This window comes from Erigeron canadensis, chromosome 8 (assembly GCF_010389155.1).
Source record: "Erigeron canadensis isolate Cc75 chromosome 8, C_canadensis_v1, whole genome shotgun sequence".
In the NCBI taxonomy this organism is placed as follows: domain Eukaryota; kingdom Viridiplantae; phylum Streptophyta; class Magnoliopsida; order Asterales; family Asteraceae; genus Erigeron; species Erigeron canadensis.
Window position 1 is genome coordinate 31,929,982 of NC_057768.1, and position 14,987 is coordinate 31,944,968.

General features: G+C 34.6%; 2 protein-coding genes across 4 annotated transcripts; one reads left to right on the forward strand and one right to left on the reverse strand.

The window, feature by feature from the left end:
* The first annotated feature begins 4,809 nt into the window (after positions 1-4,809).
* LOC122580128 (cleavage stimulation factor subunit 50) lies at positions 4,810-11,585 on the forward strand. Of its 3 annotated transcripts, none has more exons than XM_043752396.1 (13): positions 4,810-5,114; positions 7,479-7,559; positions 7,635-7,795; positions 8,265-8,337; positions 8,448-8,531; positions 8,916-9,002; positions 9,244-9,314; positions 9,398-9,449; positions 9,605-9,763; positions 10,083-10,237; positions 10,787-10,895; positions 11,063-11,119; positions 11,211-11,585. In XM_043752396.1, exons 1-13 carry the CDS (start codon positions 5,010-5,012, stop codon positions 11,364-11,366), a joined length of 1,350 nt encoding a protein of 449 aa, XP_043608331.1. In that variant the 5' UTR covers positions 4,810-5,009; the 3' UTR covers positions 11,367-11,585. The 3 variants fall into 3 exon arrangements, with proteins under 3 accessions (XP_043608331.1, XP_043608332.1, XP_043608334.1); XM_043752397.1 differs by having other exon boundaries at positions 7,671-7,795; XM_043752399.1 differs by lacking the exon at positions 4,810-5,114 and having other exon boundaries at positions 7,304-7,559; positions 7,671-7,795.
* A 587-nt stretch (positions 11,586-12,172) lies between these two features.
* Positions 12,173-14,987, reverse strand: LOC122611344 (pentatricopeptide repeat-containing protein PNM1, mitochondrial). Its single transcript, XM_043784365.1, has 2 exons — positions 13,383-14,987; positions 12,173-12,300 (listed from the first exon to the last, which is right to left on the reverse strand). The coding sequence occupies exon 1, from the start codon at positions 14,920-14,922 to the stop codon at positions 13,396-13,398; it is 1,527 nt and encodes a 508-aa protein (XP_043640300.1). The 5' UTR covers positions 14,923-14,987; the 3' UTR covers positions 12,173-12,300; positions 13,383-13,395.

Here is a 14,987-nt window from a genome sequence, read left to right on the forward strand (position 1 = left end):
GATAGATAAAATATAACACATAAAAAGTATTAAATAAAAACTCTAAACCTAAAATAATTCTAACGTATATAAAACATAAAGTAATTCTTATATATATATATATATATATATTATTTTAGGATCGGGTATGGGGATCGGAGATTTTCAGTCTTTCATCTCCGTTCTCATTCTCATCGGGGAATATAATTACATCCTCATACTCGTCCCCATTCCCTGTCAATTCGAAAATTCCCCGATCAAATCGGGTTTAGGTATCAGATTTCCCATTGGATACGGGTATTTTGATGGGATTAAAACTTTTTCTCAATTCCAGTCAACATATTCCTAGTGTTTTGTTACAATTTTAATTAATTTAATGTGGAAACTGAAAGTAATCGACCTGTGCAAAATGTGGGTGGAATTCTTGTACATTTCCTATAACACTTCTAATTATCATCCTCCCTCATTTATATCATTCTAAAAAAAGAATTAATGTAACTTTCGATACCATTATACGAAGTATGAGTCTAATATCGTTTTCATTTCCATTTCTCATTTCAATTATGTCCTTCGCACATTAATCTCATCTTTTTATTTATTTAAATTATATATCTATACTATCTATATAAACAAACTACCCTCTAAAATTTAACACTCTACATTTAAAATATCTAATTTACCCTTTTAATCTATACTACCATCAGACACTTTATCCCTGAAATTTCAAAAATACCCTTAAAAAAAGCTCACATGCATTACTGAATTTAATAATCAATCAACATAAAAATGTTCACTCTAACACAACAACGGCGGTTTGCACTTTCAGTCGGACTAAGAAACACTTGAGTTGAATCATACATTCATGTAATAACACGGTATCACTACTTAACCAGCTTTTTTTCCTATGCCCCGCCGCATCACGCGGGTACAAGGTTAGTTCAACAATAAACAGATCAACCTGTCACATTTTATTTGCTCAATGTGTATAGTATTAATATAATGTCATACATAACCAGGTGCTTCTCGTATGTTGCATCATGAAAAAAACTATAGATTGTATAAACCATCAATCCTCATTTTTTAAAGAGATCGATCATTATTTAAAAAATGTTTTCCATTCTTCAAAATAAACATTTTTTTAAAACAGGTCTTAAAATGAGGTTTGTAACCAAAATTCGGTAGTAGTAAGCATCAAATTATAACATCATATGTTAAAAATAAATCGAGCATTTCTATTTGAAATTGGGGTTTGTTTAGAAGTTTTTGGTTTCTTGTATGATCATACTTTTGGCACATGTTGGGATTTTCAAAGATTTAATTTCTCTATATTTTTATTTTTTGATGGTTTAATACATTGTCAAGTGAATCAACAAACTGATGTTTTTCTGTTAGTACATCATTCTTTCAAATATGAAAATGTTACATCTCTAAACTTTAATTATCCATGGTAACTAACTACATGGCAACATATGCATATACAACTTAAAATAAGATGGAAAATGATGGAGGTGTGACCTTTGAAATTGCTTTGGTAGGAAAGAAGGAAGGCAAAAATATCACAAAATAATGACAGTTGGGCCACGATAATGGGGTTTGATGTCCATACGCCTGTCAATGGCTGTAGATTGACTTTTGTCGGATCTCAATGTTCCTCCCAGACTCCCCTCCATCCATTATTGGTTTTACATTATTCCATTGGGGAAAAAAAACCCTTCTTAGAACAATGGGAAGTATCATAAATTAAGCAAAAGACCATCTCATCATTTTGATAATACATAATGGATATTGGTAGAAATACTTATTGATCTGAACTAATTCTAACAACATTTATGTTAGAAGTTGAGGTGATAATCTAACCAATTCATTGTAAAACATTAATTGAACTTTTTATATTTAGTACAATAAATCAGTAAAGATAGAAAATGCAGTTACATGATTTTGATGATAACAACTCTATATTTCAACAGAAATATACTTAAATTTGCATTGCTTGTTCAACCTTAGAGATGGATACTTAAAATTGTCCATTTTATAGTTGCAAGCCACTAACGAAATACTGGTTTAATGAAGTGTCAACTTGGTAAAGACATTTTAAGAAATTTCACAAAAAGTTTTTCTCTGAAGCAGGTTTGAGTCATGCAGAATAGACAGAGTTTTATCTCAATTGAATGTCATGCCTTCGGGCGGTTTAGTTGGTGGTTTCTCCTCCTCCTAGATATTGGAGGTGAAGAGACTCTCTAACGCAGACCCGTTTAAAGCAAAGTATACTAGACCTCCGCTGCGACTAATCAACACCTTTAAGAAAACAAACAAATTAAAACTCATTATCTGATAATTAAAGAGTTAACAAAAACAAAAACGAACTTAAAGTTTGATGCATATAACATAATAGTAATTAAAAAAAAATTAACACGTCTGCATTTAGATGTTTAGTTACAAAAAAATCGATTTAAAAACTTGTTTCATGTCCATGTAATTCAAACGTAATTAGGACTAAAAACATATAAATTTATGATTAAACAATGAGTTTTTTGTTTATCCTTACTATTAGTTTTATTAAAGCATCTAATCGCATGTTTCAATATTCCCGATTTAGAATATTTAGACGACAAAATTCTTTAAAAACCAAAAATGAAAGTCAATTAATTTTAATAAAAGGAAAATGTTATGGAGAGGTACAAAAGCATGTTGGAAGAGTATCTTCGAGTAGGTCCCATCCCATATATCTTTTAACGTGGTACGAGATGGAAGTTCACGACTCGGCTACTAGCCTACTATTACCGAACATGCTCAGCCGACACCATTTTCATTATCAAGATATCTTTTATAACCATTAAACAAATAATAAGTGTATTGACTCCGAACATATGTGTAAAATTTTTTAGATAAATATTGCCGGAGTAACTAATGAAATGGTTAAAAACAGTCACCGACATACTTTAACTAGATCATGTATGATGAGTCAAAAGAACTCGACATCGAGTAATCCAAACAAAAAAAAAGTTTCAATTGTATCCAACCATGATCAAAATATTAATCAAGATCAATATTCAAAAAAAGAAATATGTCATTTACATGATGTTGGAATATAAGCATATTAAACATCTAATAATCACGAGTAAACGATTCGAAAAAATAGATCATATATATCATACAATTAATTAACATAAATAATAAACATGGTTACCTTTTATTTTTGTAACTTGTCAAAGAAGTGACTATTGAACAAGACTAGGGAATAAGTTTTTAAAGTAAAAAACCTCTATCACACACAACACGTCAAACAATACCCGAAGATTACTAATTCTTGAATCACCAAAAGACCAGCTCTAACTTTGCCTTCAACTTTCGATCCGATTGAACACAAAATAGGAAACAAATACTATGTATCCGTCGAACAAAACAACCCCACAAACAAATTTTATAACCATTAAACAAACAATAAGTATTATATACTCCGAACATGCTTAAAAAAAATTAGATAAATATTTTGGGAGTGACTAATGAAATGGTTAAAAACAGTTACAGAAATATTTTAACTAAATTGAGTATGCTGAGTAAAAAGACTCGACATCCCGAATAAGCCAAACAAAAAAATCTCATTTGTATTGTGTCAAACCATAATCTGAATATTAATGAAGATCAATATCCATAAAAAGTAATATGTATACATATTTACATTATGCAAGAATTATGCTGAATTTGAACATGCGAGTAACACAATAACTAGAATGTTGGTCATAACTCATATTTTGAAGTATCATAGTCTTAGGGGATGGGAGTGGTTACCACTTTCTCAACTTTCTCTAAATTTCCACATCACCATCTTTCATTAAAAACCTTCCACCTCAAAATTCTCCAAATCACCCCAAAATGGGTGGCACTACTCACCCCAACCCCAATTTTCACATCATCTTTTTTATTTTCATTTATTTTTACTTTGCCAAAATCACAAATTATATTAAAATTAAAAAACATACCATTTTATTATATTTAAAAAAAATTACATGAGTAATGAAAAGGTTGGAGTTTTTGAATTTTATAAAAATGTAGTGAAAATGGTAGTAGTTGTGTGTTGTTTTGGAAAGAAAATAGTGTATATATAAAGAGAAAAAGGTAAAAGATAAAAAAAATTAAAAAAGTCACCAAATGGCTTTCTCGATCGTTGGGACGCTCCTCCGCCACGTGGACAACCCCCATTGCTCCTTTTTCTGTGCGCGGACCCCATCTCCATTTCTCTCTCCTCGGTCTCACTACCCCGGTTTCCTTCAAAAGTTTCCCACCCCGACCCCCTGGCAGTGGTGTTCCCACGCGGGCTCGGGCTTCACCAAACACCACCCCACTTCCACTCCTACCCCTCCTTTGGATGTGTACATTACCTAAAAACCTCTTAAGTAGATTAACATGCTCAAACATATTATTAGTATCTCTCATATAAATAAAGTAAAATTGTGATAACATTTATATTTTATAAAAGAATTTTATTTGACATTATTAAACATTTTCTTATTAATTATTTATTTTGTATGTAACTAATTTATGACATCATATTTTGAATTATTTACATTTTGGTGAGAGTTAAGGATAAAACATGGAATTTGAGGGATGATTTCCTCAAGTTCCCAACTTGACTCGAGGGAATCCCCTACCGAATTTGAGACCAAGGGACGAAATTTGTAATATTTTCTTTTTTTTTTATGGGGTTGTTTGATATGCTGTTAACAATAAATGATTATTTGCTGTTTCACCTCACATTCAGGGGGCTAAGTGGGGAAAATTAATGTGAGGGCAGGGGCATGTTTTCGGTATATAACTTTGCTAAAAATCAACCGTAGCAGCAGAGCCATGGCGAGAGTGAAAAAGCATCACCGTTTTTAAACCCACAAAACTAAAACCCCATCTCAAAGAACAAAACTTTTTCAATCATTATCTAAATCTTGAACTATTTCAGCATAAATATTTTGAAAATAGTTATAAAGTTAAGATTTTTAATCCAAATTTTATCTGGGGTTTAAGGAGTTTATATAAAGATGGAAAATAACAACAATTTGGAGAAAACATTGCAGGAAGGAAAGTTGTTTAGATATGTAAACAATTTAATTGTTGCTCATCTTAGAGATAATAATCTCACTCAGGTATTCATTTAATTAAATCCCTAATAATTGATAGTGTACATTTTATTGTATGTTGTAAATTAAGTGTTTTGTTTTTTTTTTTTTTTCTGCTTAGGAAACCAATGTGCCTTTTCATTTGCGCCCGCTTTAGTAGTTGTGCTTAGGATGAATTTGTGTCGTATTTGTGTCATTTTGTAACTGTAAAATTGGTCTTGTTAGAGATGACGCGATATATAAATGTTAGGAGTAGAAGTTTACAGATTACAGAATGACGCGTATCTCATACGGGATAGAAACCATCTATTAGTAACTCATAAAGGTTTGGCGGTATGCTTATGCGAAAAGCCTAAAAGTTTAATTAATACATGTAATTTGTGGTAGAGACTAGAGACTGTGAATGGAGTAATCGGTGTACACATAGCTTAATGTTCGTATAAACTCAAGTCTCTTGTGATCAGACTCAGACAAGGTGCTAGGTTGGATCTAAGAAATTTGCGTTAGCCATTGTTTAGATATGCACCTTTAAAGTGCATATTGTTGCCTGAGCTCTGGTGGCTGAGAGTCGGATATTATCATTTATGTTTGATTTGTACTTCCATATTATAATGCTTTAATCTGCTATCTTGACGTTCTTAATCCGATTCTGCACTTGGATTGTTGTCAAAGTCTTCAACTTGCACCGTTTGTTCCTTTTTTTGTTGGTAGTCACATGTCTCAAATTTTTCAAATCGATACATATCAGAGTCTTAAAAGGAAAAGAAACTGATCCAACTCCCAATGTTACTAGATATAAGAGAAGGAGAATAATACCAGACTCTGAGAAGCCTTTTTTCTTGGCTCATCCAACTTCCACATACTCTCCACCACAATCACCCGTCATAACAACAACACTACCAACCACCACAACAACCACCCATTCACAAAGAACAACAACACCAATAATCTCCATCGCCAAAACAACACCAACGCCTCCACCTTTCTCACAAACAACAACACAAACACCACCAGATTGTAATATGAGCCTAGATGAGATGTGCGATCTATTATACGCCATTCTGCTCCCCGAAGAACAAACTCTTGATATTTATGACAAAGCAGTGTTGGTGGCTCTTCAGTCACGTAAAATTTTCAAAGAACAAGAAGCTGAACTTCGTGACTTGAAGCAGCAAGTAGAAGAGGAAAGAGAGGCTTAACAGAGGCGTATTAGAGAGCATGAGCAATCCTGCCGATCAGCCGCGTTTTCTGTTAGGCGGGAAGATCCTGATTCTGAGGATCGTCCCGAGGGGGAGAACACTGGAGAGGATCACACTGAAGGATATGGCAGTGATAAAACTGCGGAGCTGAATATTGATGAAGTAATGGAGGATGGTGAAGTTGATAAAGGTGCTGAAACTGATGAAATGGAGATGAATGAACTTGAAAGTCAGGAGATAGTGCCTAGAGATCAATCAGCTGGCTTCCCTCAGATACTCAACATGATATATCCTGACTCTGAGTACACATCACTGGATGAGAGCACAGACTGGAGAATCGACTCGGAAGGAATAGTCCACTGTGACTCAAACTCAAGCTCTGATACCAATTATAAATCATAGAATTTGAGCTTTTATGTTGATTAATGGTGATTTGAATTAATATGTGTAAAGTGTGTTTGTGTGTGATGGAGGATGATAGATAATATTGCAAAATTTGATTTTGTTATATGGAAGCCTCACCTTACAAATGTGTTGGTAAGGAGTATTTATACATTTAACCTATTAACACTACTACCCCTTACAGCATTAGAAGTTTACAATTAAACACCGTATTTTATATTTCTAACAGATAAGACGGTAGGTCCCTTACTAAAGAAGCTAATTTAGGTTTGGTTAGTATATTTCTGGTCAAAATTATAGCATTACGTCCCAACATAATACTAAGTTAACTGTTAATAAAGGGTGTCATTATACCAAATCATCGAACCATGAGCAAACCTTTTAATCTAAAGGGATTTACACCTGTTACTAAAATAGGAATTTGTGTATTTTTCTAGTGTGAAAGATAAGAAGCTGCTATGTTACTATGTTAGTGTATATCCGCATTGGATAACAGGGGATGCACTGATAACCCCATTTCGCAAGCATAAAATTTTATTGCCCCAAATGCCAATAATGTTTAAGGAGAGGTTTGAAAGATTCAAAAAATCTGTGAGATAATTTTCATATATCAGTCTGCATGTCTTGTGCTGCATGGTTAGTGAATGAAACAGGCTAGACTTCGGAAGTTCTTTTTCTTTTTTATATACGAATCAGGGAAGGTAGAGATTTACAACACCTACGACCACCTATCATTCACATCAATGTGTCTCAAGATTCCTTTCAATTGCATGACTTTTGTTTTTTCTAGGCTGCAAGTGCAGTTGCATCAGCTACAATGACACCACTTAACATCGAAGCTCCAAACAAGCTTCTTGAACTTGTTGCCAAGGTTTGTCTTCGTTTGCTAATGGCTATGTGTATGATGTAATGATGACTAAACAACATGTTCTAGTATAAATAATAGTTAAAACAGAGAATGGCGGGTCTGAAAAGTAAACAGGGTCTTGCAGTTGAAAAAGATGAACCAGGGAGAGGAGTGTCATCTACATTGTTTGGTCCAGGCACTACATTACCAGCAACATATGGCTCAATACCAGCTCCCCGTGCTGTTGCTGTGGATTTTGGGTACTAGATCTCTTAAAATCCAATGTTCTTCTAGCACAATTTGGCTCGTTACCATCTAGTTTGTCTCAACTTGGTTCCTTTTTTGCTACTCAGATATTGTGTGATTAACAAATTCTGATATCTTAGAAATTAGCAGATAAAATGCCAAAAAAGACATTTTATTTCTGTTAAAAAATGATAAATTGTCTACCCTTGGATGGTCAGTTTTGCTGGGGCCTGCATGAAACTTATTTTCTATACCTGGACCTGATTATCCGCTTATTTGACCTATACGTTATCAGATAATATAAAAGCATCATATTATCTGCGCATTAAATTTTTAAAACTTGATTAGCGTAACCTAAAATTACGTTAATGAGATAACCTGTTCCAAAACGCAAATAGGAACTTCCCATTCTAACGTCGAAGCTCTCAATTTATGACTTGTTATAACATTAGATTTGTTAAACCATTGTATCGATCTTAACAGTGCTGTACATGATACAAAAGGTTCTTCAAAAAGTTTTCCAAAACACGAAACCCGGCATGTTTCGGAACATAAGGTATGCATCCGATATTCCTATGAACTTAAGATGTAAAGTTTGCTTGTGCGTTTCCCAGTTAATGTTAGCTTTCTTTTGGCTACTTATAACTTGGGTCTTATGCTGTGTAGAATGTTGCAAGATGTGCAAGATTTAGTTCTGATGGAAGGTTTCTTGCATCAGGCAGTGCAGATACCTCAATTAAACTGTTTGAGGTAAAAAAATTTTGTTACAAGTGCTCCTAGTTATTACATACAGAAGTGGCAAAGCATGTGATAGGTAACTGGGCAAAAGGTTTGGGTGGACCTGAACTCTTTTTGTTCAAGTGCGTATGTTAAGTATGATTTAACAAACTGTATTATTTTAGTAATCATGTAACTTAGAATAAATATGTGTCGGAAGTTGTATGCATTTAAAATACACATAAGTGACTTTCGACCCTTTTCATTCGCTCCATAAAATTTTATCATAGTTACCTGTATTGACTCGTTAGAGATAAACACAACTCTAATCGACCCGTTTATAAGTTAATGGGTCAAGATTTCCACCTCTAGATACATGTGAACCATCTTATGTAGCAAAGTTGCTTTCATTTGCAGGTAGTAAAACTTAAGCAGATGATGCTGCCAGAGGGAAGGGATGGTCCTGTCAGACCCGTAGTGCGGACATTTTACGACCATCTGCAAGTACATCTTCATCTTCATAGAATATACATATGTTCCTATCCACTCTTTTTTTGAAGTCAATGGCGTGTGTCTTAACCACTGAAATCTAACTGGATCATTTGCTATTATTTATTGTTATTTCTATGCTTTATTTGTCTATGGTCAACTTTCTTGTCAACCTTTTATAAGATCCGTTTCAATTTATAATTGAAAGCAGGAAACTTGTCAACTTAAAACTAATATCATTCTTACACTGCTGCAGCCAGTAAACGATGTGGATTTTCATCCTCAAAATACAATATTGATATCCGGGGCCAAAGATCACACAATAAAGTATGATGCTAATTCCGAATGTGCAATCTAATAAATAGAATGATGTGTTATTAATTATATACAATTATATCACCAAAATGCAGGTTTTTTGACTTTTCTAAGACGACTGCAAAGAGAGCATTCAGGGTTATCCAGGTTCATTACAAAGCTTTGTGATTGAGTAGATTATTAGTTGCTCACTTGTCTCAATAAAGTCCAATCACATCTTTTTGATAAATATTATTGATCCCATATGACCTAGTTATTATCTTAAAAATTCTTTCTTTGTCGTTCTTGCCATAATGTTTCAGGATACTCACAATGTTCGGTCTGTAGCTTTTCATCCATCTGGGAATTTTCTTCTGGCAGGGACAGATCATCATGTTCCACATTTGTATGACATTAATACCTTCCAATGTTACCTCTCAGCAAATGTACAAGAAATTGATGTTAATAGTGCAATAAATCAGGTATGAATACTCTCTACAACTGATTTGGCATGCCAAAATGGTTGAGCGGGTTGCTTAACAGGTCTGGGGTAATTTGGCCAATTTGTTGTGCAGGCTGAAACAATTCAGGGTGTGTTGACCAAGAAAATTTTTAAAATAATCTGGTTCAGAAGATTTTATCTCACTTTGGTGACTTGTAACCCATTTGACCATTCTCCGTTTTTACCAATATTTTTATATATTCATTTGACATGGCAGAGATAAAACATAAACTGACTAGACCCAGTGACAGGTAAACTAAATTTGTTTATTGATTTATCTGTGTTTCTTGGTCATGCAGGTGAGATATTCATGTACTGGTGGCATGTATGTAACAGCCTCCAAAGATGGTGCTATTAGAATATGGGATGGAGTCACTAGCAACGTTGTTCGCTCAATACCTAGTGCACACGGATCAGTCGAGGCAACTAGTGCAAATTTTACAAAAGATCAAAGGTATGTATCTGTGGTTTCCAATGATTCTGGTATTTGTAAAATGTAAAATCACATTTCTTGATCTACGAAAGGGTCTTTGGCCTAGTGGTATTGGGTGTAGCACTGTAGCACTGTAGCCTATCAACCAAAAGGTTGTGGGTTCAAGTCTCACTTGAGACAATTGATGTAGATAATAAGTCATTTAGGAGTGTAATTCTTTGCTTTTCAAAGCAAAAATAAATCTTCTTTTCTTGATCTGGGTTCTAAAATGAAGCAAAAACAATTACAACATGTATATATATATATATATATATATATATATATTTGATACTAGACATGACGTGACAAAATTGTGGGCAGGGATGAGGGGTGCTAGGGGGAATAGGTTCTGAATGGTTTGGGGACCTATTTTCTTTACCCTTTTCTGTAATAGTAGTTTAAAGCAATCTAGGATGTAAGTAATGGAATACACCTATGGTTATACACATACTGTAATAGTAATTTAAATAACATTATAGCATTAATCATGTCATATATCAAAATCATATGACCATTTATTTCGTATTGTAGATACATCCTCTCGTGTGGAAAGGATTCTTCAGTGAAGCTGTGGGAAGTTGGAACAGGAAGATTGGTCAAACATTATCTTGGAGCCACGCACACACAAATGCGTTGTCAGGTATATCATTATTTCATTAACTGTTGATTAACGTTTGATGTTTGGCTTTTCATTTTTGTACACAAAACACACAATATTACTCGTCATTGGTACTAAAACAACACTGCATATTGGCATATTGCAAGAATTTGAATCTCAGACCTAATGCACTGAGAAATATATTGCAGGCTATATTCAATCACGCAGAAGAATTCGTATTATGCATTGATGAACCTAGCAACGAGGTATGGTAGCTTCAATCAATGTATAGTGGTTTAATGGTTTGATTTCTGAAGATTTTTAACTGATATTACCTTATAATCTTCTGATACGCAGATAGTCATTTGGGATGCTCTTAGTGCAGAAAAAGTAGCAAGATTGCCATCTAATCATGTGGGTACACCCAGGTGGCTCGAGCACTCACCTACAGAGGCAGCATTCGCCTCGTGTGGTGTCGATCGGTCAATAAGATTTTGGAAGGAAACCCCTTAGTGCCGTAAAATTTTAGGATTCCTTGTCATGTTGCATTTTTGTTTTGTAACATTATGATAGTGATTTTTGTACCCTACTACAGTTCAAATGGACCTTAGTTAGCATAAGAGGTCAAAAGCTTTTAATCTAATACTACATTGTTTTAAGTTTGAACCCAATGGGATGTTATCGCTTGTATGCATATCGTAATAAAAAAAATGGGAGTCATTTTTATGACCATTTGGTGAGTGAATCAATGTCACAATTTGATGTGTCGCCAAGTTAAGATGCAATGAAATGAGAAATGAACATTGGACTAGCAAAGTTGCCGATGCAAAAACTTGTGTTAAGTGAAAAAAATCTTGGTTATTGTGATTATTTCACACCTTTTTGAGTTTCACCGTGCCAACTTACTAATGACCAACGATATATTGATTAGATCCTTCTTGCAACTATTACTCATCAAGGAAAGTAGTAATTATTTCCTCAGACTGGGAACTAATTAAATCGATAACCAACTTCTGCAAGTCAATCAGACTGGGTAATAATTAAACCGTAAACCAACTTCTGCAAGTCAATTGCTGTCTTAAATGCGTACTTTAATCATTCTTTAATTACTTTGCCCTCAATCATTTTGTCAGAGTAATTAGTTATTCAAAGTAATATGGGTTTCAAAGTGAGGAAGAGGTTGAGGGTGTAATGACGCTTCCATCAAGCTGGGGGCTGATTGTCAAGTCCAAAGTTTATATGCATATTCTGTGTTCGTCGAGTATTCATCATAAATCATATACTCATAATAAATAAACAAAGAAAAAAACAAGTAGATCTAGAACAAGACCTTGTAATAATACAGATCACAGGTTAGAAACATTTTTTAGTAAACTTCCAGACAAGAAAGATCAACAAATGTTACGAGAATATAATTCTGGTCAGCAACATCTTCTTCAACATTCATCTACAAGAACACAAGCTTTAGAAAATAAACTCATCACAAACTAAGGACGGACAAACAAGATATCTGATTTGAAAAGGATAGTGACTCGAGAAACAATCTAAAGACTATACGTTAAGCAAATTTGTAATGTCTTGTAATATGAAGTATTAGCCACTTAATCATGAAACTTGCTGAATATATCACGAGTTGGTTCACACAAGGCTTGGCCCAGATGATCTAGGTGTTGTCCCATACTTCCCGTGTTAAGATAAATGCTTCAACTTTATCATGCATGTTTACAAAATTTGATTAAAACAGAAACTACAACTATCAATTACAAGACATGTCCTTTGTTTTCTTAAAGTGGTCATCAAACAGGTACAAGACCTTAAACTTATACCTGCCTTAAAATATTGAAAAATGCTTATTTGGATAAATATGGCGGCCAATTCAGGACAGGCCAAAGTTTCTGTTGGAACCCTGAAACAAGTTGGACGGGTAAAGTTCATTACTTGTATTCAGTTTCACCAAATATCAATGGGTCAGCTAGTTCATGTAAGCACTATTGTGGTAGCCATGAAAGACATCTCAACTCCTAAGGAATACTGACAATCTACATATGCCATGACATTCTATATTAATCCATCTTCGGTGCGTTGGGGTGTGCGCTTAGAAGTGTGATTAATACGACTAAGAAGAATTAAAACAGACAAATCAACCAAGGATATGAAAGTAATTTCATATTTATCTCAAGGACCAACTTTCTTAAGGCAGTTCATATCCAATCTTAAAGGGTATAACCGATCAAAATCAACTCTACTTTCACACAAACAATTGATTATAGCGATTCAAACTAACATCAATAAAAGAAACATAAAGATCTCCAAGACCTTAGCTTTCTCATTACAGTCATTGCAAGAACTCAAAATTGCTATAGATAAAGTCTGAAAGCAACTTAGAAAACACTCTATCTTGAGTTCGTAGCATTTTCAATCTATTTGAGTGTTTATTTCTGATATATAGAAAAACTAGGTGTTCTAATGTCTGCCAAGACAACAAAAAACGGAAACAACATGTAAAATATAACAAGTTCTGTAGCACACCTTCAAAATGCGCTTAATAAGCCCGTCTTTGTGCCTTCTTTGGCTTCTTTACAAAACTCAACCTGATCTTCTTAAGCCGTGTCCTTTTCCTTGCCATCTTCTCAGGCAACGTCTCCCGTTTCTTCTCCTTCACAACCACAGGCTTCTTCATGAATCTTGGATCCAATTTATAAGCTTTCACTTCAACCAGTAATCCCTTCTTTTCAGCTTCTTTAAAAAGAACATTTGCCTTTTCAACACGCCCATGAGCACATAACTTCCCCATTAGAAGATCATAAGTCTTGACCCCGGGCTGACAATCTTTCTTCATCTTTGCAAAAACCGACAAAGCATGATCAACCCTCTCAATTCCACATAAAATCGTGAGAAACTCATAATACGCCTTTACATCAAGTGAATCCCCAAATCCAGCCGATTTCATCCTATCAATCATTTCATCACCTTCCCCGACCCTCGCAGCCTGATACAAACTCTTGATCAAAGTAAGAAACGTTTCCTCATTCGGATGACACCCCCATTCCTGCATCCGATCAAACAAGTTCATCGCATCCTCAGTTTTCCTAATCTTACACAAATTACCAATCAACACATTGAAAGTCTCCACATTTCTCGGAACTCCAGCAACATCCATTTCCACCAACACCTTTTCCGCTTCATTTATCAACCTAAACGGATCCTTCTTCCTACAGAGCTTACAAACACAATCAAGAATCGCGTTATATCCAACCACGCCAATCTCAAACCCGCCTCTATACATCTCTTGCACTAGCCTCTTAGCTTCATCAAGTTTCCCACCAACACACCAACCTTTAATCAAAGTATCACAAATAAACTCATCCGGAAAAAACTCATTCGCAACATCAACAACTAACTTCTCTGCATAACTAGCATATCCATAATCACACAATTTCGACACGACAAATTTCAAACTATCCAAATTCCTAACAAACCCATAATCAATTTCCATTTTTTCAAAAAAAGTAACTACCTGTGTAGCTCTACCAGCTCTTACCAACCGATCAACGGACGATTCGAAACATTTCAAACCCGACACGCCTTTATTCGACAAAAGCAGTTCATGGGCAGCCTTGAAATCTTTTCTCCTGCCAAAATAATCAACAAAATAAGATAAAGATTGATCAGTAAGATCAAAATCGGATCTTTTTGAGACCCAGTTCATAAAATCGAAAACAGAGCGGCCAGAAGTTGGAGATAGATTTAGGGTATTGTGTATAATATCATTACTGATAGATATATGTGAGAAAGATATATCAAGGCGTTGTGAGAGAGGGGTAGTTTGGTCATTCGGGTCTTTTGTGATTTCATGTGATAAAGATTGAACAATGTGTTGTGTATCTTGAAGTGGGTTTGGGTCAATTTGTGATGAAAAGAATTTTGGGAAGAAAACAGAGTAGGGTTTAAGATGGGTTGGCCGGAAAATGTGGTGGTGGTGTTGTGGTGGTGATGAGAAGTGACGGCGGCAGAGGAATGACCGGAGATGGGCTGCCGCCATTAAGGGCGGAGATGGTTTCTTAAACATGTTTTGTTTCAGAACAGAAAAAGAAAGGGAAATGATGAGGTGGTTGTTTTTTGAGTTCTAGGTAG